At 43.0% G+C, this 27,715-nt stretch overlaps 1 protein-coding gene and 1 pseudogene across 4 annotated transcripts; one reads left to right on the top strand and one right to left on the bottom strand.

Annotated features, from left to right (window-relative positions):
• Positions 1-692: 692 nt before the first annotated feature.
• LOC146752454 (kinesin-like protein KIF20B) lies at positions 693-20,339 on the bottom strand (annotated as a pseudogene).
• LOC146752453 (zinc finger CCCH domain-containing protein 11A-like) lies at positions 18,378-27,602 on the top strand. Of its 4 annotated transcripts, none has more exons than XM_085531806.1 (10): positions 18,378-18,926; positions 19,847-20,117; positions 22,232-23,926; positions 24,102-25,023; positions 25,303-25,390; positions 25,508-25,570; positions 25,812-25,898; positions 26,189-26,485; positions 26,821-26,891; positions 27,344-27,602. In XM_085531806.1, exons 4-10 carry the CDS (start codon positions 24,970-24,972, stop codon positions 27,401-27,403), a joined length of 720 nt encoding a protein of 239 aa, XP_085387932.1. In that variant the 5' UTR covers positions 18,378-18,926; positions 19,847-20,117; positions 22,232-23,926; positions 24,102-24,969; the 3' UTR covers positions 27,404-27,602. The 4 variants fall into 4 exon arrangements, with proteins under 4 accessions (XP_085387932.1, XP_085387934.1, XP_085387933.1 ...); XM_085531808.1 differs by lacking the exons at positions 18,378-18,926; positions 19,847-20,117 and adding an exon at positions 21,223-21,441 and having other exon boundaries at positions 24,102-24,403; positions 24,833-25,023; XM_085531807.1 differs by lacking the exons at positions 18,378-18,926; positions 19,847-20,117 and adding an exon at positions 21,223-21,441 and having other exon boundaries at positions 24,102-24,403; positions 24,518-25,023.
• The last annotated feature ends 113 nt before the right edge of the window (positions 27,603-27,715 follow it).

The raw sequence follows: 27,715 nt of genomic DNA, 5'->3' as shown, positions 1-27,715 counted from the left end.
CTAAGATTTGCTGCTAGCCACACTAGTGTGAAATTTCCAGCTTCATAGTTAAAGTTTGAGAAGTTTTAACAGCAGAAAGCCAAGCATAATCTTACAGAAAAAAATAGCTCAGTTGACTACAAACCTCGCTTTGTACTTGCTGAATTTGTTTCTCGGCATCAGAATGTTTGTCTTTTAGATCTGCATACTCTTCTTCTTTCCTCTGCAAATCTTTTTTCAAATTCAGTACAAGGGCAGAACTCTCAGAAAGAATATTTTCTAGCCTTATGTTAAAAATAAAGAGACAAAGAACATTATTGTTACACATCTCATGGAAACAGCAATTACAGCTTAATCCATGCCCTGCCTGTTGGTTTCTATTTGTAAATAGACTCTTAAATCTATCTAGACCAGTGACAAGATTTAAACAATTACTTTTGAATTTCAGCTTGCTTCTCATAATCAGATGCTGAAGCAATAAATTATTCAGATGCTATTCTGAGGGATATACAACAAAACCACCAGAAATCCCCATATTATTCTTCATTTCCTTGCACACTCCTGTTTTCCCTTGGAACTCAAGTAGCATACCAAAGCATCCTAAAGTAGTAGTTTGGCCATTGATAAGCATGCAGATGCATTAAGTCAAAGGGATGTTCCCATTAACTATTTTTAACTCTAGTTCATTCTCAAAGGGCTCTAAGTTAACTCAGTGGTTACTTACGATTCTATACGTTGCACTTTCTCCATTTCACTCTTTTCCTTTTCCCGAAGAGAGTGTTTCATCTGCTCCAAGCTGTTTTTAAGCTGCATAACTTCTTGAATCAGATTTGCTTCTTTACTACTTAACTCTTCAACCTTTTTGTCTGCATTTGCAGATTTCTCCTGCAGAGTTGCTGTAACTGTCTCTAGATTAACAGTAATAGATTCTTTTTCTTTAAGTAATTCATTGAGTTTTGACACATTGTCTTCCATTGTCTTGGAAGCCTCCAGGCGATATTCAAGCTCTCTTATTTTTACCTCACAGTTAGCAACTTCCTCCTGAAATTGTGCAATCACTCTCTGATCTTCTGCAGTCTTTTCTTCAAAGTCCTGAGTTTTCTTTTCTATTTGCTCATGTAACTGATTCACAAGATCTTCTTCCTGACTAGTGTGAGTTGTAATCTCACATAGCTTCATTACAAGTTGACGATTATGATTTTCAGCATTATTCAGTCCCGCCTTTAGGTTTTCATTGTCTTGAAGCAGTGCTTTGATGTGCTGACTTTTTTGTGAGGAAACATCAACAATATTTCTGCATACTTCCCAAATCCTTTCAAGACTATAGTTAAAGGAGAGGTCCTGCACAAGATCTGAGATGGAAGAAGTCTGTGACTGAATGCATGCAGAACTAATTTGAGATGTCCCTGGCTCATCTTTTTCAGAGTCTGAGGAATCCTTTGCACTGACAAAGTCAGTACCGATGGCGTGAAACTCTAAGTGACATTTGTATAATTCATCTAATTTGGTCCGCATTTCTTTTACTTGTGACACTTTATCAATTATATATTCTTTGGCAACTTCTATGTTGTTAGTTAGTTGGGCATTTTTGTCTTCTAGTGTCATATTTATAGATTTCTGTTCATCCAGTTCAGAAGCAATTTCCCGATAGTCAGCTTGACCCTGCAGAATTTGTTCACGGAGGACATCAGCTGTTTCTTCAGAAAAAGAAAGCTCAATACGCAGGCTTGTTACCTGCTTACTGAAATCTTCTTTTTTATTTTTTTCTCTTCTGCATTGTTCTTCAAGCACAGTTAAATGATGTTCCAAGATTTCAGTTCTTTCCCTCAGTGCTAGTACTTCCTTTCGGTACGTGGAGCACTTTTGTTTCATGTGTTCAATTGTCCTTTGCTCTACAGTGTTCTTTTTCTTTCTCTCATTTACAACTACTGTAAAACAAACAAACAAACAAACAAACAAAAAAGGGAAAAGGAATGTAGCTCAGATTGATTAAAATAATTATTACATAGCAGTTCACAACACCAAGTAGCAACTTCTAAGTGAAACACTGTCGTAATATGCAAGCCATACCCTCACATCACATAGTATTTGATACTAGTGAAGGAATTAAAGTCCTCTGAACATGTAATCAGGTGCCTCAGATTTCTATACAGAATTAACAGCAAAAGGTTTTCAGTCTGGAAGATCACTTTTACCATGGCACTACTCAAACCTTCAACTCCACACCAGTAGAAAATCTAATTAGATTTAAGAAACATGGGAACGAGATAGATAATTCACAGCTATATTCTTTCTATCTTCCCTGCTTCAGCAATCCCTATAAGGCAGCCAGGAATCACTCCATCTACATCTAAATGGTAGATAAACAGTTCTCTAAGAAATTTCATTCCAACTCACAGTCCTCTTACTTTCAAAAGAAAGATAAAACCCTGGACAAGTTGATCACTTAAGTGTTGATATCTGTCTCTCTTATTCAGTTCATCTCTAAACAAAATATGAGGATTCCTACTTCTGTCCACACTTACTCTTTTGCATATAAAGTTCACTCATAAAGTTGTACAAATTTGCAGATTCAAGTTTCCATAAATATTCCATTAGCTTGGGGCTGTTTTTTTCTTTAACTGGTGAGCAATTAGCTAAAATCACATGCATTTTCTTTCTATCAAAAGCAACTTCTGCTGTATTTCATCATTGCTTTAGAATCCAGTTATGTCCATTCCATAATATGCATACTTTAAGTATTAAAAAAAATAAATATAAGTCAAGACTTACTAGGGATTGGGTCACCACAACAATATATTCAATGGTGATTCTTGTACAGTCCTTTTATTACTACAATGCAGAATTTTATAGTGCCCACGTGCAGCCTGCATTACATACAGATTCACATGTACTGCATGGAAACAGCCTCTTATCTAAGGAGTTTTATATACAGCCCTCAACTGATTTAAAAGTCATACTGAAGAAACAGCAGTGGCATATTCCACCCCAAACCAGGTTTTGGGTTTTGACTGCTCACCCAGCAACACTAGTGAGGGGAATATGATTTATAAGTAATCTAAACACTTTATGCTGAAAACAACAAGCAAGCACTAAAGCAAGATAAATAAGACTAGGGAGAAGATGTGTAATGTTCAGTCTAGAAGCTCCTTACACAGGAAGTAGGGAAAAAGCATTATTACAGAGCATAGGAAACAAGACCTAAAAGCTCAGAGAATGGTGTAAATACCCTGAACTTGAAGCTGAGATAACCTAGCATCTCCTAAAACACTTTTGCTCGTGCTACTTATATAACTAATTCTACAAAAGAACCAGCACAACATACCTGTGCTCATTGTTCTACTGTGTATATTTAACATAGCTAAAGAATATATATTAAGAGTTTTTTGAAATTGGACGCTATTAATACTCACAAATAGAAGAAAATTTTAACATGATTGAATACTCAGTACTTCTTAACCGAAAACTTCATGCTGACATTGTGACTATCAGCTACCCATTTTAATTCCTATGTGGAGCATTGCTGTCATTAATTTTTAAATGAGAGCTTTGGTCATATGATTAGAACAAACCCACTACTATTTGGAGTATGGAGGAGTCCACATCCCTCCCTCAGTCTCTGGTAAGATGCTTATATGTGATGCCATTCAGTGGTCACATTAGGATTCAATATTTATGCCAAATAAAGGCAGCAGGGACAAATCATCCAAGAACAGCATCTCATCCAAAGAAGGCCTTGACTTTCTCCCTTGCACATATTTTGCAAGAGGAATACAAGAAAGGAAGGGAATACAGCTAAGTTTTAGATTTTCCCTTCTACATTGTATATGCCTTCCGTAATTCTAGGAACACTGATGCTCAGCTGTGCCCAGAAGTGAAGTTAAATGCATCAGAGCTTATCCAAACCATTTTGCTCAAATATTGCCCATGAGCGAGCAATTAGCAGGTCGTCAACAATTTTGATAGTTGCTTCAGGAAAAACAAAACAAACAAACAAAAAAAAGCACTTGAGCAGCTGATGCTACTCAGAAGATCAGCAACAGCAGTTGAAACAATCCTAAAGAAACTGCTTTAAAAACTATTACCAAATCTGCAAGTGCATCAACAGATGAGGAAAAAGCAGCAAAAAGGAAAAAAATAGTGCAAAAAACTTTTATTCTTAAGCATTCAAAAATGAACAGCATAGGACCTTCTGAAAAAGGGATATTTACATAACAGTTACTTCTATTTACAGTTTAACACAGTGGCTTTTCTCCTTATACCATAAGGTACGCGCTTCACAGCCTTTTGCTTCCTATCCGGAATAGGAAGCAATTTATTGTTTTGGAAGACACCCTGTTCAACGATGGAAGAAACTGTACCTTTCTTTGGAGGTGGCTCTTCCACAGTAGGCTTATCTTCATCAGTACTGCGCTTTCTTCCCACTTCCAACTCAGTTTTATCTTGTTTCAGTGCTTTAACTGAAAGCACTGAAAATTGGCTGCTTTCAGTTCCTTTATTAGTGTTCTCTTCTGCCGGTTCTGCTTTAATGGTAGTTAAATGGTAGGTAGTCTTTTCCTGTATTGATATAAGATCAGTTACATTGAAGCTTAACAAAAGGAGCACTTAAGTCTCAGTAATCTTCTGTAGGCAAATATTTACACAAAACCATACAGCTAAAATATTTACCCGGTGACTCTATAGACATCAGTTACAAATCTCAATAGCAGACAGAACAAGTACACCTTCAGATAATGACAAGTGCAATACTCGGTAGAGTATACAAGGGAAAGCAAGAGCCTAGCAGGTTACAAAGTAAAAGACTTGCACACAATCAAGAGTTTACCAGTTTATCAAAGAATTTCCTGTTTCCAAGAAGTCAACAAAATTACAAACATGGTCAAAGAGCAAATGGTCAGCTCTCATACAAGTTCATCACATCACACTTCTGCTAAGCTGCTAAAATCACTTTCATCGTGACAGATATAATCCAACCTTAAAGCTTAGTCAGCTCTGTCACGCATATTTTAGATTGTGTCCTTGACCACAAGTGAAGCTTCCTTACTTACAAGATGACGATTGTTAAGCCATGCTGGCACTGCCAAGGACTGATTATTCATCTTTAGTAGCTTATGAAAAGAAAAGCCTCAGAAGTGTTCAGGCCACACAATCTCACAGATAGAGTTGGAGCCTTGTTCTTGGAAGAAGTAATAGGTGAGGACATGACTACTCATCACAGTCAGCTTTAATACCATGGAAATACTAAGTTGCAGTGATGCAGACAGTCAAAGACTAAGAAGGGTCAAGTTGCTAAGCTTACAAGGTTAGAGATCTGAGTGACAGAATTAACTATAAATGTTTTCAGAGCTACTTCAGGCTACCAAACATCAAAAAATGAACAAAAACCACCAGAAGTGGTATGCACACATACTTAATCAAGCTAGTCTTCACATATTCAGTAGCTGGCAGTACATTAGTCAGGATAAAGTTTTATGGACTGCATAGAACGTGGAGATATCCTGACCATTCATACTTGTACTTCCAACTCTACTCAACATACTTTTACTGTTGCTCTTCCTCTGATGTAGGAGTGTGAGGCAGGAGTTAGTGGAACACGCTGATATTTTTGTTGTTTGTGTTAACAACAACTACCTTCAGATAAATTTGAATTGTTTACAATTTCAAGCGAGTACCAGCTACATACAGAAAATCAGTTTTCCAAAAATGTGTTGATTACAAGCATAGAATTAGTGTTTTTCTTTTTTTGTATAAGGATACGGAGATGTGTAAAACTCACATAATCTTTTACTTTTTCTTCTAAATGAGATTTTAAGTCTTGTAGCTCTGTAATAATGTCATCTTTCTGCACCTTGATTGAGATTGGAAATAAAAAATAAAAAAAATTCAGTCATCAGTTTCTAATGTAGTGTTAAGTAGCTGAATTACACAATGCATTAAAGGCAAATTCAGTTAAGCTAAGCTCGGTAAGAAATCTATTAATTGAGCCTACTGGAATAGCATTTTAAGCTACCACAAGTTGCTATTAATTAATTAATTAATTAAAACAATTTTACACAACATCTTGATAAAGTTACCTCAGTTGCTTCTTTAAGTTGCTCAACAGACTCATCTAATTTAATCATCTGCATTTCAAAGTCTGTAACACACAGAAAAGGTTGTATTACATAAGTAGCCAATAGATAATTTATTAAGTAATCAATTTTTCCAGATATTCTAATGTTTAGGTAGCTTTTGAACAGATTAATTAATTTGCATGTGGTCTTCACTTATTGGGAGTGATTCAAAAGTTTTCTATATTTCTTGGAACGAAAACATTGCATCAACAAGACATAAAGAAGAGTAGAGATTACAATATAAAAGTAAAAATCAAGATTTAGACATTTAACCCCATACTTACGAAAGCGTAAAGCTGCTAGTTGCAGTTTAAAGGAGAGGGGGAAAAAAGAAAAGAAATAACCAAAAACCGTGGAATTGCTGAACCTGAATATACACAAGGAACAAACTATCATTTATCTACAGGCTATGGTTCCAAAGGTAGAACATCTCCTCTAATTCCTACTCAAACTGGTTATTTCTATTTTAGATTAATGAACTATTTCTGTCTTCTACCTTTCACATTGCATAACTCACCTTTGCTCTTCTGCATCAGCTCTTCTTCAGTTTTAAGTAGTTTGGTGTTTTTCTCTGTTAGCTCTTCTTTGGTCTCCATCAGTTCAAAGTTAGTTTTCTCCAGCTGCTTTTCAAACCAGCCAATATCTTCCTTTGGGTCCCCCAGGGATACAATGGAACTATGTGCTGCCTCAGCTTGCTCTTTAATATCCATGACATCATAATGCACAGAATCAAGAATGCCCTCAGGATCAACACAGGTGTCAGGCACTATGCTATGTTCTCCACCCTGAAACGTAATTTATAATCAGTTAAAACTGGTGAATAGCTGACTACATAATAGCTGTTATTTCTACAGATAGTCTGGATAGCCACTATGAAGACAGCCATACAAGAAGTTTTTAATTTCAGCTTCAAAACCCACCTCACAAATTCACATACAACATGACAGTGATTCATATGGGGGGAAGATAAGTGGCATTCTAGTAACAGCTAATATATTTTATAGTATTTGATGTTTGGTCACTACTTAAACCAGTTTTCAAGAAAGTACAAAAGAGTTATTGCAGACTCCAATCCTGCTTTTAACCTCAAGAGTTTCACTAGGCAAACAATGTACAAGAACTGCCACTTCATGCAGCCATAGATTTCTGCTTTTTTTATGTTTTGACTTTCCAGTTGCATTCAGTGCAACTGATCATCATCTTTTCAGTTCTTTGTCTTGCAGCGCCACATCACCCTCATAGGCTGCTCCCTCTACTTTCACACTTAACCTCTTTCAGATAAGGCCACAATCCAAGGGCACACATCCATCAATTGTGCTTCAAACACAAACTCTCAGCACTTCAAAGTTTTCCATCAAGACTGTAGCACTGATCTGACAGCTTAACTTCTTCAGTGTTATATCATAGCACTCACTCCTACCCATTCCGCTTAACCCCCACTTTCCCACTGAAGCATCTGATGGCCATAACACAGCTTTTCAAACTCTTTACTGCTCCACTTCTTTTGTCAACACTTGAACTGGACAATATTCAAAATTACAACAGCAGCAACATATGGGGTAGCTGGATTTGCTTTCCTACATGGGATCATATTTTGAGAAGAGAGAAAAATTAAGTAAATAGCATAAAATCTCCTCCAGATGTAACAAGTTGCTTCTTGTTAGGTTGAATACTTTTTAGGAATGAGATTTTCAGAAGATGCTTATGCCCTCACACCCCAAAGAAACACAAAGACCCCAGTAGAGATTTTTAGAAAACTCTGTAGGAAAATTAAGCTCAACTAAAACACTAAATTAAAAAACCTGACTGCTGTATGGAGACAAACACCCAGATTCACTACAGATACTACACAAATAGATTCATATTCTTAGAAGAACAGAATTTTTTCTTTAAATGCAAATCATAAGTACTGATCAACAAAATAGACTACAACATACTCACTTTTTGTGCAATAGCTGAGAATCTTAGCACATTGAGTGTTTCTTCATAGGTTGAAGCACACTGGCTGATGTTTGCTAACATGTGTATCTTCCCTTTTCCACTGAAGAATCCCTGAAGAAAGTGTGTTAACTTACTTTCACTAAACGGTATGTACTGCTGCACCCTTTGAAGACAAAAACCACAACAAATCCCATTAGCAGAAGTTAACAGCTTCATTTCAATGTGAGAGCTATCCAAGTGGAAGACAACACATTAATAACTGCACTAGTCTTTAAATCATTTTGAGTTGTGGGTTGTTTTGAATTTAATCTTTTTGCTAGTTTGCAGTCAGGTTGTATGATTGTTCCAGCTACTATGCAGCCATTATCTTCTTAGACAACCCACGAGAACATTTAAAACAAAAAGTACATTCAACATCCAGCCTAAGATAGGTCATACAGCCTCACGTTAGCTTAAATTCTCTCTCACCTTTCTCTTTCCCTTACCACATCTGGCAAACTGACCTATCTACTTCTAAGAAAACAGTACCCAACAAAATCAGAGATAACCACTCTCTCAGTATATTGTCTCTAGGAAAGGACAATAGTAAATACTTTGGAAATAAAGAAGCATATACTTATCACAACATCTCTGGTGTTTCCTAAACCAAGGTTAAGCCACTGAATCAAACAGCTGGTGATGTACAGAAAATTAGGAGAGAACTCCTAAAGCGTGACTAAACACACTGTTCTCTAGTGAGGTTACCTGCTGGACTCTTTACAGCTACTGAATTCTGCCAACAGAGCTAAAAGCTTCACATAGCTACGCTCCTGTCACAACACACGTGACCCATAAGTAGCTTTAGTGCAGGAGTGGTAAATGAGTTCTTATTTTAAAGAAAATTACTATCAAAGTCATCACTACATTTCCCCCATATTGTTAAAATTTCAAGTGATCAGGACCAACAAATAAAACAGTTCTGAATAAATCAAAGCACTTTAAGCAGCAGCTAATTTTAAGGAATCCTTCTTCCCTAGAAAGGACAGACAGATAAGAGACTAATCCAGTAGCAAGGCCTATTTTCATCTACTTTTAAGCATAACAGAATTTGAATAGGCTACCAGGCACAGTGTGGCATTTCATGAACACAGAGCTCACCTAATCTTTGGGACAGAAAGACACCTTCAAATGAGAATCAGCAGAGAATTCTGCAATTATATCCAGCTGTGACTGTAAATAAATACTACATTGTTTAAAATACAGAAAGCTCTGTCTGCACTCATTTAGAGCACAACCTCAGACAGAAGTAGCAAGCAGGCTTTCTTCTCTCTGAATTTGGTTAGCTAGATCAGAAAGAATGATGAAGTTGCATCAAGGTTTGGAAAAAAAAATATATATATGTATATATGTAATTATATATATCTATATGTATATATGTAATTATATATATCTATATATAATTTTTCTTTTCCAAATTATATATATATAATATATATATTCTGACCATGTCTCTTGGCTAGGACAAAGCACAGCAATATCCCTGAGGAAAACTGTTACAGCAGAACTAAATGATAAATGCAACTAACTAACAAAGGAGGAAAAGGTCTAACACTTCACACATTTAAAGTGAAAATAGTGAAAACAAATTTTATAATCTCCCCCAGGACTTGTTTGAGAAGGCAAGGCCAGAAAAAAAAAAAAAAAACAAACCACAACGCTAATTTGCTTAAGTCTATGATAACACATTCAGAAATTTAGAACTAGAATGGTTTTATTTGAAAAAACAAACAAACAAACAAAAAACAACAACAAAAAGAAGGCAAGTTTATAGATCACTTTCTTAGATCATTAAGTCTTCACACAGAAGCCTACAGATAGTTTTCACTCATAACATAGTTTCGTACTCTGCATTTTAAACAATAGTTTAAACATTGTACATGATATCTGAAATCTACAACTAGTTTACAGTTTGTACAAGGACTTACTTTGACTGCTGACTGATCTTGAGTGCACTAATACACTTGCTTAGAGTTAGGAGAGATGCATTGATATTTCCACTCTCTTTCAGTCTGTCACCTTCATTGCACGTCTTGGTATTCCTTTCTGAACTAGCAAGATCACACAGTGATAATCTGAAGGCAGATAGGAAAATTAAGTTTTCTTGCCTTTGAATGTACATTGATTATTTATCATTTCCAACACAACCACTCCTCCTAGAGGAACAATTTCTTGAACCCTTTCATGCTTTTTAATGTTGCTTTCCTAGTGAAGTTGCACACTACTTCCTGCCAAACTCTTTTCCAACACAGCTTCCATTTTTCTGCCATATTCTTCCTTCTGAGGATTTAGTTCAGAAGTTGAGTGAGAAGGATAAAGGAACACTGTGTGGAACAGTGGGCACAAGATATAGAACAGCATTACAACTTGATGGTTTAGTACTGCATAATGACAGGAAATGGGGAACCACCACTCATACAGGAGGCTGTATCAGGGAACCTAGTGTCCGTAGCCCAATATCAATACATCAATACTGAAAGTAACTGACAATTTCATCCTAAAAGAAGAAGGGAACTCTGCTCTGAACTTACTCATTGACTCGTGTCACTCGTGGCATTTCAAGGTCTTCAATTCTTAGTACCTTAATTGTAAATATACTGTGGCTAAAAGGAGAAATGAAGCAAGGTTAATAGCCAGAAATACACACATTTTCTAAAATCTGTAACATCTGTTCAAAACACTGCTGGATTTATTCCAGATTCAATTAACAATAATTCTACTAGATGCATTAAACCTTTTAAAGAGACATTCCGTCTTGGTTTATTTTGCTTTTCTTCCCCCTCATGAACCACCATTACTTACATGGAAGAAGGCTTAGTTGTTTTGTTGAGAGTTTTTGATAAAACACTTAGCTTTTGTATGCACTTATCTGCTTGAAGGACTAATCCTTCTAGTTCAAAGCACTAGAATCACAAACTGTCACAAAATATCACATGGAACACTAGATATCAAGCCTTTTTAAAGCCTCTTCCCCGAAAAAAAGCCATAAACAATATTTTCATTCATCCCTCTTCCCCACACTATGTTACACCCAATGTTAGTGAAAGTTTCCCACCTTCAGCTGGAGCAAGTATTTAGCTTTGTGCTTGCAAAACTCCGGTGTTTCTGTCCCAGTTTAAAAAGTCTGAAAGCTTCTTTAGAATCAGAAATCTGAACCCACTGCAAACCTTTCAAAAGAAGGAAAAGTGATTTTTGCAAGCTTTGCTAGCAAAAGAGAAAGTGAACAAGAAATAAGGTATACAAACTAAGAACATTTAGTTAAGACAATAAAATACTTCATTAACTCTGCCTCAAACATACGACAAGCTGATGGCAGATAAGACTAAGATTCTTCCTCCCACAGAAAAGGGCAAGGTATAGTATAGCACAACAGTTTATCCTACCAGTATACTAAAGTATGTTCCATCCAAATTAAGCAAGCAGCCTTAGTACTGAAAGTACAAAAGCTAAGTTCTTAAACTACAGAAGCCGAAAGTTTGTATTCATTGGTGCAGAAGTCAATCTGAGAAGTTTTTTGTTTTAGCTTGTAGTTTTTATTGGGGATGGGTTATCTGGATTCTGTCTGCATTATAACGACTGTATGGCTCTCATTTTCAAGGATGATGAAGGCAGTGGAGTTCACACAGGCTTTATGGGCAAAGTACAGGAATAAGGAGAATACTGTTGAAGATGCAGATACGTACATGTAGCTTGTTGCCTTCACATTCAAGCAGACACTTCTAGAGCTACACTGAACACATTTAAGAGTTTTCTATCTCAGAAGAAACATGTTACACTATTCCATGACAAGCTTGGCAGTTTGCAAAGTATTCTAGTTACCTTTTACGTAAGAATATCCCTTGATGTCTTGAGCAAGGCGAAGTGTCCTTTTTTTTCTGTCATTTGATAAAGGAGCCAGTAAATCATAAAAACATTCATTGTAAATCTCAAAAAATGAAACCCAGAGAACTTCACAAAATCATCTATAGATAATCTGCTAAGTTGGTCTGATCCTTCTGAGAGATTTTCTGCACCTGCAAAGTAGAAAATATTACAAGTCAATGTAGAGACAGTAAAACTAGCTGCATTTAAAAATAAGTAATAGTTAAGCTTACAGCTTAAAACTTTTCCCAGAACATAAACACAGAGAATCCCCACCTCTCATACAAACACCAAGTATCTGGAAGTCAAGACGCGTGCCCTACACATTTGCAAAGACACGCCTGCTATAAAGCTTGCTTTTTCACTTCCAAAACCCAATCTAACATCTATAGTTGGGTTAGAAATATTCAGAACTCTTCAGTCTTTACAATATAGAGAACTGAACTAGTAAGGACACTTCGTTCTGACTTTTTAGGGAAAAAAAAGTATTTAGTGAGTTCTTAAGTGCCCTAAAGGCCTGTCGGAAAACCACTAGGGATCTTATCACAAATCATACTCTTTTTCTTTGTTTTACTTTCACCTCATAAAACCAGGTTATGATAGATGTCCCAGTAGTCTCCTAGCCATTTTATTCCTTCTGTTTTCTGCCCAGATGTCCTGCCCATTATTCCGTTCTGTTACAAATAAAAGCTAAATAATCCTTTTATTATCAGCATTAGCCAAAAAAGCCAGTCGTTGACCTTACAGAAGCTTTTCTAATTGCTACTGTTTAATATAAAACATACCCTTAGAATCAGATGGAGATTTGTCATTAGTGCTGTTGTGATGGTCTACCTACGAAAGAAAACAGAGACTTTAGGATTTATTATTGATGTACAGCACCAATACACCACTGGTTGCTTTGATTTATTTATTTATTTATTTATTTTAAAAGCAGCTGTATTGCTCTACCAGAAAACAATACAGTATAGTTCCAAGGTGCCAACACAAAAATCCTGGCTACACATTTTGACTGGTTTCACCTTACTACTCATTTCTGACAATTCCTTTACTATAAGATCTGATGCATTTCAGCTTCCTGATTCAGAAAGAAAAAGAACAAATAGGGAGAGAATCCCCAACAGGAAAAGGAGTTATTTAATAAGATGATTTTCAATAGCCCATTTATAATCTGCATTTTACCCTTCATGAATCTTGGACTCCTGAAATATTTTTCTTATTGGGATTTTCTTAATTCAGGACTTCCATATCCTATGGCTTATTAGGTCAACTCTCAGAAAAGGAAGTTAAGGTAGAATACTTGATCACTTAATGTAGATAAGCAGCTTATTATTTCTTAACTCAGGCTATCAAAGTGTTACACAAATGAAGTTATGACTAAATTTTGTAAATATAATATTTTTAAGTAGTTTGGTCATAGAAAATACAGAATAGCTCCCAACATGTAGATCTCATGATGTTCATAGATGTATACTCAGTTCCCAGGCTTCAGGTTGTGTTGCTTTTTTATAGAGCACAAAAGTAGAAAGAAATTCTCATCTACTGAAGAGGAGTAATCTCACCTACCAGATACAGTATGCTTAGAAGTAAAACTTTTAACATAGAAGTTTTCATCTACATGACACTCACCCAGATCTGGCTTTGTATAGTCAGCAAAGCTTGTACCTACTTAGCTTATAAGGTCAAGTATTTTACCTAGGAACACGGGTCTTGAAACTAGAGGAGGCACCTATATCGCACGACCACATCTTAACTCTCTAATGGAGTAGGATGAGATCAGCATATAGCTGTTCACTGCATTTTCTTTCCACATACTCACTAAACCTAGAACAGTTTTACACATCTTTGGTTCATGTAGAAGACAGGTGTTGTTTTTCCCCGAAATACTTAAAGATCATTGGAGCCAGACTTCATACTCAGCTGTGCTCTTGAAATAATTCAGAAGGAATTTTACTGCCACCTGCCTTTCACACTGTGAAGTCCACACTTAACCACCTCATCAGTAAGATCAAGTTAACATACTCCACAACTAAAATACCCCAGTGTGGTGTAGCACACCACTAATAAGATGCTTCATTCTTTTTCAGCAAGAACAGAAAGACAAATAGAAAACTGTGTGTAAATACAGAACCCTCTTTCATTACAGAATGGAAAGGATAACACTGAACTATCACAAGATGCATGTACTCATCATTTCTTTATAAAGTAGTTTCCTACCTCTTTTGTCAGATGAAGCAACAAATTTTTAAGAGCAATTTCTTCTCTCACTTTGTCATTAGTCAGTTTTACGTAATCTCTCCACCGAATAGGTTTCAGATCCATTTTTGTGTATAGCCTTCCTCCAACAGTTTTAAACAACATATCCATCGTCCTTGGCAAAATACCAACATCATCTTCTGTCCCTGTAAGCAATACACAAAAGAAGGGCCAGGTTACTATTGTAAGCAACATATAAACATAAATGAAGACAAAGATAACTGATTCTAATCTCAAAGTATACACAAAGAATTTAGAGGCCAGTTACAGTCTGAAGCAATGTTTGCAGTGTTACTAGACTGTTCCCTGAAAAATACTGGCTTTAAGCAACAGCTCACATCCCATTCCTTAGACATTACAGGGCATCACTTTAAAACAGCCAGAATATTCTGCATAAGCTTAGCCTTAAGAAGAAAAAATAACCCACAGCAAACTCCCACATTTAACAGACGTGCAGATTTTCAACTGTTTACCAGGCTCCCTTCCCGCTCTGAAACAACCCTGAAATAACAACCAGAGTGATGTCTCTGCTACAACATCCCGTTCGTCCCACAAACCCTATTTAGAAATATCTACAAGTCTCATAAAAACTGTTAAAGTAACTCAGCTCCTTTCCCATTGCCTTTTCTTGGAGCACACAACTACCTCCACATCTTGCCTACTTCACGCCTTAGTTTTTCCACTGTCACTAAATACCAAGCAAGCTTCAGTGTTTTAAAGTCAGTCATGAACACAAGAGAGGACAATACGCAGAAGAATTTCTATAGTGCTGTATGGAAGGTGCATAGAAAGATAATTTTTGAACATACTACCCTGTTGATTCTTAATATTTAAGTCCTAAAAAGGTATTACTATGGGAAAGTCTTCAGCTCCACGCATATAAAACTATTGGAAATACATAGTAACAGAACACTAAATAACAGAAATAAGGGGAATTTGTTTCCTGTGAACCCAATCGTTTCATTTGTTATGACAATATTAAACATAAAAAACAACTGCTCCCAGCCAGAAAGGAGATTGATGTATTATTTCTGTACTACTAAAGCTCAGGGAACACAATCTTCTATGCTGCTGTTATTACTAAAATCAGAAATTTGAAAAAAGATTGAAATACCTTGATCAAATGTTTCAGAATGTTTAATTTCTGCCTACAATAAATCAAACAAACTCAGACATACTTTGCCTTCAAATAAAGAACAGCATTTAAGATGCACGCATTTATAGTAGGAACAAAAACCAAAGTTATTGTAGTGTATGCTGTCTTACACACTTGTAAATTTAGTAATATTTGTTATGGAAGAAGACGACTTTTCAAGGCTACTAGTATTCAAAAGAAGGCAACGTACAAGGCCTGTTGAGTAACTAGGTAAGAAGTCATAACATCTCTCTCTTCTAGAAGTAGTTCTCACTTTAAGAAATTAATTCAAGGAAAAAGCATTTCTGCTCATACCTTGGAATGTGTAAGTTTTCCCAGCATTTGTAACGCCATACGTAAAAACAAGGCAATTACATCCTTCTAAGAACTCTTTCACTGGTTGCTTCACAGTACCTTCAAAGAATTCTTCTTGAGTTGCTTCAGGTCCAAACACCTGAATGTTACCAAGAAGCTGGTTAATCTCTTTATTTTGTTTAAGCAATATTTAAGTACTTGTAAGGAGTCAGATACACGTTGATAATTCTAAAGACAGTTAAGAAAAACTTGTTTGCTTTATATGAAGTAACAGAAGACAAGCAACTTTTTCCACAAATAACTTAATATCATTTAAAGACAATTAATTTACCCGTGAAAAGGTGAACTTCTGTGTTGTCTGTCCTAAAGTTTTATTGCTCATTCTTCCCAATGAGCTCTTAGGGGACTTCAGTATGATGCTTGTTGAGTCCTCAAGTGAAACACATCCCTATTACAAGGAAACACAAGTAATGCAGGCATGAAAAAAGTTTTAAAAGGTCATCTTACAGGAAAGAAAACATATATACTTTAAGGGTTGTTTTTTTGTTTATGATTAAATAAATGCCTTACCTGCGATCCATTTGCTCTCTCCCGTGCCGTAAAGGGTTTAATACGCAGGCAAACTTGTATGCGTCCCCTAGGCTCCAAACTAGACCTCTAAAATTAAAGAGCTGGAAGTTAGAAATCTGACTAGATCCTCTGTTTGATGATTAGCACATTAAAGCAGTATTATTTTCATCATCCTATTGTAACAGACTCATTTGTTAACACAGGAAGTAATAATATTATACTGTTTTCACAAGTGCTTTGGACCCTGCTAAACTTCTTTGTCAGAGCCTAGAATTTCAGAACAAGTACTACTGCAACACACTCCTGTACTGCATTCAGGCCAACTATGAACAAAAGTACTCCATTATTGTGCTTCTGAGACAATGTTAGCTTCATCCACTGATACCGGTGCTCCTCATAAGGTATCAAAGCAACACCACACATCTTGGTCTAGTCTATGTACAGTCTAAAAGCATAGTGAAGATGATTTTCATCTCCTCTGTAAGATTCTAATGCTTCTTATAAAGAAAAGAATTAAGTTTATTTATTTTTGGAGAAACAAGCTGCCTTTGTGGTCCTGAGGGCCCCTTTTTGTCACCTGTTGGGCATAGCAAGAGAGCTTTTCTTGTACAAATCTATGCCCCGTGTACCTTTCTCCATCCCAAAACCTAGAGTTGTGGTGCAGACACTGGATGCTGACCAGAGCAGTAAAAGAACAGAAGAGGGGAAAAGCAGATACAGGTAAGACACCTAAAAGAAAGGAAAAGAGCAGAAGAGAAGGAAGGATACGGTTAAGAACAAAGGACAGAAGATGGAAAGTGCTATAGAGGATTGGACTGGACATGAGCAGATCAGAGCTACACCAAGGTGTGGCTTCTCCCTGTGTCCCTGTCCACCACTGGCAACATCCCCCAATGACAGGGATGATGCTGCCCCAGCAGCTGATGGGGTTGTGGTCTGGGGTTACGTTCTATGCAGAGCCTCCAGAACCTGCTACAGACCTCCAGTTCCCTGCCACTTCTTTTTTTCAGGTGTCTGCACACAAGGAACAGGTGTTCTCTATGCCCTGCATGCTGGTAATTAGTGTGGGCAATTACTGTGTGGGAATTGGGGGAAGGAAATTCAGGGGTGGGATAGTGAGGAGGAATTGGAGGGGGCTGGGAAATTGTTTGGGTGGGATTGTAGAGATCAGATATGACTGCTAGGATGGGGGATATTTGGTTGGAAATATTGTCATTTCTATTACTCATTGCTTTATGTTCCCTCTGCTACATCTCTGCTTGCAGTCATTTGTGCAGTGACAAAGGTCCTCAGCTCTACATGCCCACCTCCAAGGTAGGATGGAGCACCACAGATGGCAGTGTTCCACAGCTGCAACCAGCAGCCCCAGCTCATCCCTCCACACCTGAGGTGTGAGTGGCTGTGAGAGGAATGAATGTCTCTGTGGAAGTGCAGCTCATTCCTCCCCTCTGATGGGGGCAGAAGGCATCTGCATTTCCCTCATGGCTCTTATTTCCTGTGTTACTGTGGGAAATGAGCTGAGCCACTGTGCCTCCCTACTATGGCAAGCTCTGCAGCTCTGCCACTGTCTTTAGACTCAGCTGTTCCTGTGTGTAAAGCTCCACACTTGGACCCTGCAGAGCCCAAAGGCCTCCTTGGCTGCTGTTACTCACCTGGACATTGAGGGTGCTGTGTCTCCAGTCTGTACCTGCTTCCAGGTGTCACTTGCAAGACACTGCGATTCCACCTGGTTGGAACTGCAGTCAACAAACACAAATGTGAAAGAAATAAGAAAGGATTCTCTCATTTCACAGGCTTTCATCTCCATTGAAAGATGTTCTGCTGTGCAGCACAGCTGGGAGCATTTCATATGTGCAAAAAAGGGGGATAGGCCCTGGCTGTGCCCGGCCCCCTTCCGGCCCAGGCCCCAAAGCAGCCCCGACTGTGCTGGGTTCCCCTCTCACCTGGGCCCTGCAGTGGCCTCAGCTGTGCCTGGTCCCCCTCTGCTCTGGGCCCTGAGCTGGCCCCAGCTGTGCCTGGTCCTCCTCCATCCTGGGCCCCAAGGCCCTGCCTCTGCCTGCTCCCCCTCTGCTCTGGGCCCTGAGCTGGCCCTAACTGTGCCAGGCCCCCCTCTGGCACAGGCCCTGCCTCAAGCCCCGCCCCCTGTGGGCAGCAGTGCTAGTGCCTGTTGGTTTTGCTCTCTTCCCTCTACTTTCCCTGTTCTCTTCACAAATGCATTCAGATCCCCCAGGATGACGTGCACTGATACTGCTGCCTTCTTCCTGCACAAGCTTTCTGGGCAGCTCAGCTTTTTCTACAGAGCAGCGTGCCTTTGGAAGTGCTTGGAGGATGTAAACTAACAGCAAGAGAACACTGAGCTCTTCTGGGTCTTTCTAGGAATGGCAAAGAGACAGGAGAGAGTGCTCAGCCTTGAGTGGTTGCTTGTATGCAGAAATCACAGTTGTCAACATCTGTGCTGTTTTGCTGTAGGCAGTAGTGTGTGACAAGAAGCCTACAATTACCAATTTAGTGAACGTAATTAATTGTAACAGTTCCCCTTCCTTCTTCCCTCTACACTTGGGTTATGGAGATCTCCTATGCTATGTGCCGGTGTAATACCTCTGAGCCACAGCACTGTTGCGTTTAGCAAAGCTCATGGCAACAGGCTTTGGCCAACCTCAGAGCTACGTAGATGATGAGAAGATATCCGATGATAGGAGAGAAAATGAACAAGCTCCAAGGTAAGTGTTGTTTTTTCCTTCTAGTCAGCACGCCATCGCTAAATCTTCCATGCTGTGACTTTTATCGTGACAGTGATGATCCCTTAACCTCACACCTTTAGCGCAGCACTTTCTGTGGAGATTCCCACCAATGACAAAGTATTAGTGCCGCTTTTCTGCCTGTTTCTTTTTTGTCTGTATTTTCCAGAATGTGGGTATTTCTTTCATTGCCCACAAACACTGCCCAGTGCAGGAGGAGGCAGGGACAAGAGTCAGGAGCAAGGGCAGAATAGTTTCTCTGTTAGTGAATGGAATGCCAGTGTTTTCTGCATATGGACTTGCCATAGTGCTTCTTACAAGGCCTAACAGTGGGATGAAATGTGCCCTGAAGCAGGTGTGCTTGCAGGAAGGCAAAAGAGAATTGCAAATATTGCTAAGGGGGGCCAGTAAGATGATCAGAGGGCTGGAGCACCTTTCCTATGAGGACAGGTTGAGGGAACTGGGCTTGTGCTTGGAGAAGAGAAGGTTCCAGGGAAACCTCACTGTTGGCTTCTAGTATTTGAAAGGAGCATATAAACGGGCAGGGGAATGGCTGTTTACAAGGGTGGACAGTGATAGGACAAGGGGAATGGTTTTAAAGTGATACGGGGAAGTTTAGGTTGGATATTAGGTTGATGTTTTTCACACAGAGGGTGGTGACGCACTGGAACAGGTTGCCCATGGAGGTTGTGGATGCTCCATCCCTGGAGGCATTTCAGGCCAGGCTGGATGTGGCTCTGGGCAGCCTGGTCTGCTGGTTGGAGACCCTGCACACTGTGGTCCTTTTCAACCCAGGCTATTCTATGAGTCTATGGCTGTTTTTAACACCAAAATGCAACTTGGCTTGTAATTGTTTCTAAAATGATCTGGTTCGTCCTGTTTTGAATGTGATATTTCTACAGCAGAAGGATGCAGAAGTGAAAAGGCTCGAAACGCTACTGAAGGAAATTGCCGAATGTCAGGACAACCTCGAGGAAGCAAATGAATCCATAAGAAAACAATTGAGATGAATTATTTCCTATGGCCAGACCGCGGGGGGGCAACGAGGCGGCCGCCACCCACCCCCCATCTCCGTCCCCTTCATCCAACACGAAGGGGGTGATGGCGGTGGGGGGCCGAGCCCCTTCCCACACCAACCGGCTTTCAGGTCCCACCCCCAGCGTTTCCCACATGGTGAGTGGGGGGGGGGGGGGGGGGGGGGGGGGGGGGGGAAAGCGGGAGGGGCGCAGGGTGAGCCTTAATTCTGCTCCCCCCGACTCCAACCGCACCGATCAGCCCTGAGCCCCCCCCCCCCACCTGCAGCAGCAGCGCCAGGATGTGGAGGCGATGAGGGGGGGTCGCGTCGTCGGGCTCCAAACGGAGGCAAAGCCGTAACCCCCCTCCGGGGCTCCCCATCGTGCCAAAGCCCTCCCGTAACCCCCCCAGGCTCCGGGCGGCCAAACGCCGCAGGTAGCGGCTGCACGCTTTGGGCCGGGGGGGGCCGGGCGCCTGAGCCAATACTCTCAGGTATCCCCGCAGCCCCCCTTCGTTTTGGGTGGTGGTGGTGGGGGCGCCCACGGGGGTACACGAGCAGCAGCAGCAGCAGCTCCACCTGTAGGGGGGGGACACACAGCCCTCCGTGGAGACACAGCTGACACGTCCCCACCCCTCTGAGGACACCCCCCCCCCCTCCCCGGGATCGCCTTCCTCCGGCTCTGTAGACCGTAGGAACCAAAGCGAGGGCGGAACGCCAGTGAAGCAGATCGCGTTTCCCAGGGGACTCATTTCCGCAGAGCACGCGTTCCCTCCGGGGGAGCGGGTTACGGCACGGACCCATTGGGGATAATGGGGGGAAGGGGGAGTGGAGACCGGAGAGGCCTGACCTGGTGGCGTGGGGCGGAGGGGGGGGAACGGCAGAGGGAGCGGAAGAGGTTTATGGGCTGAGGGCCGCCAACAGCCGCCCCCAAGGCCCCAGCATGGTTTAAGGGGGTATTTTGGGGCTAAGGGGTGGATTTGGGGTCCATAGGGTGGGTTTTGGGTGTATTTGGGGGCTGAGGGGTGGATTTGGGGTCCATAGGGTGGGTTTGGGGGGTATCTGGGGGTTATGGGGTGGCCTTTGGGGGTTTTAAGGTGGGCTTGGGGGGGTGTTTGGGGGCTGTGGGGTGGGATTAGGGTGCAGTGGGGTGGGTTTGGGGTCTATAGGGTGGGTTGGGGGAGGTATTTGGAGTCAGTGGGGGCACTCTAAGACCCCAGTTTAATGCGGGGGGCGGGGGGGTCTCTTTGGAACCAAATTGGGTTGAAGGGGAAGGGGCGTGGGGGGCAATCTTTATGCCTACGGCTCCCCCTAGTGGTCACCCACAGCCACGACAGGGGAACTTCGTGTCCTTCCGTGCAGGGGGGCAGAGCTTAGGGGTGGGCCCATATGAGTGTATATGGCCCAGCCCCCTCCCATCATCAGCGCTTCCTGCCCCGGGGCTGTGCCGCACCCAACGCTGCGTTCTGAGTTTCTATATAAAGGGTGTGTGTGTGTGTGTTATTAATGAGTATATATTGAAGGGGGGGGGGGGGGCTTTATTTTGGGGGGTTTGCGATGGCTTCGGTGTGGAAACGGCTGCAGCGTGTGGGGAAACGGGCGGCCAAAGTGCGATTCAAAGCGGAGCTGGAGGAAGTGCTGCTCGGGGGGGTGGGGGGGGGAGTGGTGAGTGAAGACCCCCACCCCCCCATTAAATAACATCAACATATACACAAAAGAAGGGTGGGGGGTTATGGGGGGTGTATAACCCTATATTGTGCTACAGGTGACCACCCCTGTCAGACACTTGTGACCTCCCTGACTCCAGCCCTGCTGCATGCAGGCACCACCTCCCCAATATCCAACAGGGTTGTGAGCCCCAAAACCTTGGGGGGACACTTGGGGTTCTATGGGGACATGAGACCCCAAATCCTTGTGGACACATTGGGGACACCCGGTGGGGATGTGGACCCCAAAACCTTGGGGTGAAGCTGAGGATGTGGACCCCAAAAACCTCACAGGGTGAAGCTGAGGATGTTGGGGATGTGGGCATAGGACCATCCTCCTACAGGACCAGCAGCAGCAGCTCCATTGTGTGACCTGCAGGGAGCTGGAATGGGATGGGGTTGGGGGGGTCACAGGGGTTATGGGATGGGGTTGGGGGGGAGGGGCTCACAGGGGATGTGAGCAGACCCCCGTCCCATAATCAACAACAACCCCCAACCCAAAGCGGGACTGCCCCCGCCATGAGCCCTAAAGGGGCTTTCATCTGACCTGATCCCCCTTTTCCCTACAGACCGCCGCAGACACAGCAAAGGGGCTGCAGCAACAACATCAACAGATTGGACACGTCTGAACAGATTGAACAGATTGGATACGTCCACCCATCCTGTTGGGCCCAGCTCTTCTTGGCTCTCTGTTCCCTCCTGGCCTCGCAGCTGGCAGCTCATCGGCTGCTTTGGGGCTTCAAGCACAGCCCCGATGGGTGGCAGAAGACTGAAAGGACAGAGCGGGAGGGGTCTGCCTGAGTGGCTGATGGCTTTGGGGCCGCATCCCGCCAGCCTGAGCCAGGAGCCTGGGCTGTAATGCAGCCTTCCCCACAGACAGCTGATGGGCTGTCCCATGGCTCTCTGGAGACGTGGAGAGGGACCAGCCCTGTGAACTGGGGGGCTCCTGGCCTCCCCATCCCTCTCTCGGGCAGCCACAAACAAGCAGCGACCCTTTGGCGTTAGGGAATGGGCTCTCGTTGGGTCACCCCCATGCACATCCCAGCCCACAGCCTCCAGCCTCACCTGTAGGCAATGCTCTCCCTCTGCAGAGAGCTCCGTCTCCTTCGCAACTGCCCGCTGTCAACACTTGCAGTGCTCAGGCTTCTGGTGTAGGTTGGAGTCATGTCAAATCTCACTGCAGTTGGGAAGGAAGAGGAGATTCGCCATCAAGCCTTTGGCTCGCTCACTAGCAGCACTCAGGCCTGTTCCCAGAGCCAGCCCTGAAACCATCTCTGTCCCCACTCCTGAGGGTGGATAGTGATAGGACCAGGCCAGGGAGGATGTGACTCTGAGCAGCCTGGTCTGGTGGTTTATGACCCTGCACGCTGTGGTCCTTTTCAACCCAGGCTATTCTATGAATCTATGACTGTATCAGATGAGTCTATGATTGTATCAGACCTCAGGGAAGTCACATGGAAGAGGCAAGCCTTTGAAATTAAGCTTGATTTGCTTTGCCCCTCATACACCTGATCACTGCATCCCTTACTTGGCAAATGGTCTTTCTGTGGGGTGTAGATGAGGAAAGGGAAAGAGGAAAATAAAGCAGCTGCTTTGTCTTAGAGCTCTTGTTTCACTGGGGTCTGGCCCTATTTTCTGAAACTAAAAGACGATGTGTGAAAGAAGGACGGGAAAGGTGCAAGGAGGTTTTGGTTTTGGTGCTGACTCCAGCCTGGTGCTTGCTGCTGGGAAAGGCACACTTGGCTCCAAGGAAGGATGCATGGGTGGAAAGCCAGTGGCCAGGGGTCAGGGATCCCCAGCAATAGAGGGCAACAGCCCAACCAAGAGCTGGGGTGATTTGCTTTTAAACTGCATCCAGTGAAGTCCTGTCCCATTGGTTCTGACATACGTCTCCCCATTCCCTTCCAGTTTGTGCAGAGGTGGCATGAAACAGAGGGCATTGCTTTCTGCCAGACTGCAGGAGCAGAAGCATTTCAGGTGCCTAAATGGTTTGCTTTCCACATTGTGGTTGAAAGGAGTACATATAGAAGGAGGACTTCCATTCTTGGGGTGGATATGCACATGGGAGGCTGCACAGGGAAGGCTCCATCCTGGCCAGTTCAGCCAGCAGCTGTATCCAACTGGCAGAAGCCCCACTCAGTGAGGCCAGCAATGGTCCAAGGGCCTCAAACCCCAGCCCATGAGGCCGGCACTGGCCCTGGGCCATAAAGCCACAGTAAGGGAAGTCAACATCGGCTCTGGAGCCTAAAGCCACAATCAGAGAGGTGAGCACCAGCCTCAGGGCATACAGATGTGCACCCCTATTCCTTCCCACGATCTCCCCTGGGACTCCATTGAGCACTATGAGGCCACATTAGTCTTGACTGGTTTTTAATGAAAATTACAAAACCATGACAGCTGCGCAAGAGTCACCTTCACTTCCCTGTTGTTTGACTTCAGATCACCCCATGGGCTGACCCTGGCGTTGGTTTCCTTAAATTCGGATCTAGGAGGCGTCCACTTCCATTATGATGAAAGCGCAGAAGTCATGCGAGCATTGCTGAGGTCTCAATGGTTGGCACGGTGGGAGGAGCACGTGTCCCACAGGTGGTGAGCAGAGCTGGTGCTCTGGCGAGCGTGCTGCACGCGGAGACTGAGCTCTGTGCATTTCGTGGAACAGATCACCCTGGCAGAGCCTGTCCGAAGGACTGCTGTGCTGTGTTGGTGAGCTGAGCGCAGCTTAGGCTGAACAGGCCCAACAGGTGAGCTGGGTTTGGTGCTGGCTGGCTGCTGGGAGGTGTCTCTACAGACATGAAATGCTAGGCCGGGGAGAAGTCCCCAGCTCCAGCAGTGCCCCTCCACATGGCTGTTCCCAGGGGAAAGAGGTTCTTGTGGAGATTCCAACCCGTGTTTTGGTGAGGATGATGAAACACCATTCATAAGGAAACAGAGCGCAACTTGTGCCTCACTACCACACGGATGGCTGGGTGCAGAGCTCCTGAGGAGATGGAGAAGAGCACTTGCTGACACAAGCCATGGCAGTCAGACACAAGCTGCAGCTAGCGTTGGGACGTTCTTGCAGCCAGCTGATTCCCAGACCTTTTCCTCCACAAGAGACTCAATTGCATGGCAGAACAAAGCTGGGAATATACTTCTCCCATTGACTTTTCTCTTGTGGATGATTTCTGCAGGGTTCCTGTTTGCAGGGAGATTTGGAGGATCGAGGCAGTCTTAGGAAGAGTGAAGCCAGCTCTTTCCAAGAGCAGGGAAAGTTCCTGTGGAGAGAGCTTGTGAGAGAACTTGTGCTTCCTCTGACACTTGAGCGATCATGTCTCAGCAAGGAGACAAGTGCGGATCCAATGCCTGCTCTGTGAGCGGAAAGGTATGGCTGGGTTCCTTTGGCTTGACTTTTCTTCTTTGTTCCCATTTGTAAAGGGAAGGAGTGGAGCAGGGGGAGCCCTGCTGGTCCTTTGGGACCTCAGTAAGCGGTTGGATCCTGAGCTCACTGCTGACAGCCTGGGCTAATGGCACGGGCAGGGCTCAGGCTGTATTTTCCCTTAGAGATCAATGATGTCTCAGCACTCTGATATCCCATCTCTGGCACGATCTGGAAGCTCTCAGCTGCCCGTTCCGACCTGAGTTTCTTCCTTTCTCTCTTCAGAGGCGGCGCAGCTGCCAGACATCCAGCTGCACCTTTCAGCGCGCAGAGGGACACAATGGGGATGGACTGTCTTTACTGCCACGCAAAAGTGAGTTTCTCTTCTGTCTGTAAAACAGGGTCTTTCTTTAGTGGGGGGTGGACACGGGCTAACAGGACAATACTGCTACTGTCATCTGTGAAATCAACACACGATCTCTTCTTTTAGGGACAGAGCCCGTGCGTCCATGCAATGGTGCTGGGCAAGGTGGGAAACGGAAAGCCCATGCAGGTAAGAGCTGTGGTGTGGGTACCTGCCACTAAATAGGGCTGCATGAAGGGGTGCATGTGTGATGGAAGAGTGAAGAAAGCCCACTGCAGATCTGTGCTGACTGCAGAAATGGCACCATGCTGTAGCAGCAAAAAGGAAAATGGTAGGAACTACACTTGGAGAGTTGAAGTTGGTGGTTGGCTGTGCTCAAATCTTCCTCCCAAGAGATGCTCTTCAAGTATTTCTTGTTTCTTTCTGCCAGAAGATGACGCAAGCGGCCTTCCAGCAAAGCGCAGCCTTGCGGCAGGTCTGGGTAGGACTGCAGCCTGTGACGTGGCACCCAAGAGAGGTACAGAGGCACAACAGGCATCGGGGTTTGATTCAGTGTCGTTCTAGTCAGGCTTTCTGTCTGTTCTTTCCTGGGAGTGTTGTTGCTGCATGTTGCTTGAGGTCTTTGTCCCTGGGATTTACAAGTACCTTCCCTGTCCAGATTTGAAATGCAAACCCACACTTCACCCAAGATCTGCTGCTGTGAACACTCAAGATGAGATTTCCTAGTATTGTGGCCCATTCTGCAGACTGAAAGTAGCCTTGGGCTCCCTTGAAGTCTAACTGCTTCTCCTTTCTTGATTATAACAGATGTACAATGTGAGCCAAATGGAATGATCTACGTGAAAGCAGTGCAGGAAGTGCTTTCTGGGAGAGATCATCTCCAGGCTGGAGGGCTTCCAGTAACAGCAGGTCCCAGCTCAGGGAGAAGACCTTCCCTGGCTGTGTGCCCCCGCTCTGTCTCCAAGACCCTGGCTGGAGGGAAACGCAAGGGCTTGGACGAAGAGCAACAGGCAGCAGCGCAGTTGCCTGCTAACAAAAGAGCCAGGGGCCAGAGCACCGGCAGTGTGCCGGCCCCAACCCCACCACGGAGCTCCAAGCAAAGAGGTAAGAAGGTGCTGTGGCACCGTCCCGGTGAAGTGCTGTCCTTATCAAACACATTGAGTTTGCTTAGGGCTTGCTTTACCTTTTCCTTCTCTGTGGAGGGGAAAGGAGTTGAAGGCTACAAAGTCCAAAGGCAGCGAGGTGCCAGAATACCTAAACGCATCTCTTTCCATTAACATCATTATGCTCTTCCGTATTTCCCCCTGGAAATGTTACTCACTGAGAGGCTTCCTAGTCCCATTTGCTTTGTCTTTGGACTGCCATTTGTTTTCTCGGCACCCATATTTCTGCAGCTTTGCTGTAGACAAAATGAATTCATTGGTATTCTTGCTTTCCAGCAAGAAGACAACAACAAAAAGAAAGGAAAAGGGAAATGAGAAAGGCTTCTTTGAGAGCTGCACGTGCAGAGGTGAGTCCTTGGTGAACACAGACACGCATTCTCTTGTTGGTCTCAGTGCCTACATCTGTCAGACATAAAAGAGATGGCAAAATCCTGAGAGAAGCGATGGAATAGAAAAATTGTGTGTTTGAGGAAATGACACTGTCAGTGAGAGCTGCCATGGGGAGCTTGGACGCCTTCCTCTGGCTTGAGAACAATGTGGTTGGTAACAGCCAGAAGGTTTTGCTGTGATAAAGAAGCTTGCCATGTTGGGCACTGCAACCTTTGAAACGACCTTCCCATGACAGAGCATGAATCTTACCATAGACAACGTGTCATGGGAAGTAGTGTCAGTGACCTGAATGAAAGGAACATGCTGTTCCACACGGGGCCATTCTGGATGTTTACTGGTCAGGCTTTCTTCATGAGATCTCCCTAGATTGTTTCTGTCCTACTTCTACGCTTGCTTTGTTTCTTTCCAGTTCTTCGCAGAGATGAACAGCCTTGCAGAGATGATGCAGAAGGTGCACATGAAGGACTGAGAGGAAAAGCGTCACAAGGCAGCGGCTGCAGTGCACAGCATTTCAGTTGCAGCCCAACTCAGCATTCCATGTTTTACTACATTCTGGGATTTCTTTTATTTATTTATTTATTTATTTATTTTTATTTATTTTTTTTTTTCCTTTTTTTTTTTCTTTAATGCATTCAATCAATAAACTATCATAATTACATATTCACAAAGACTGCACAGCCTGATTTGTCCAGTGGCATTCCATGAGCAGCTGCCCGACATTTGGTCCAGAGTAGCATCTACGCATCTTCGGTCCACTATGCATCTTCGGCGCCCACCACAG

The sequence above is a fragment of the Coturnix japonica genome, unplaced genomic scaffold (genome assembly GCF_054131305.1).
Source record: "Coturnix japonica strain WE unplaced genomic scaffold, WE-NBRP24 Scf045, whole genome shotgun sequence".
NCBI classification, from domain to species: domain Eukaryota; kingdom Metazoa; phylum Chordata; class Aves; order Galliformes; family Phasianidae; genus Coturnix; species Coturnix japonica.
Note: the sequence above shows the minus strand (reverse complement) of the source record. Positions and strands in the feature narration are given on the sequence as shown.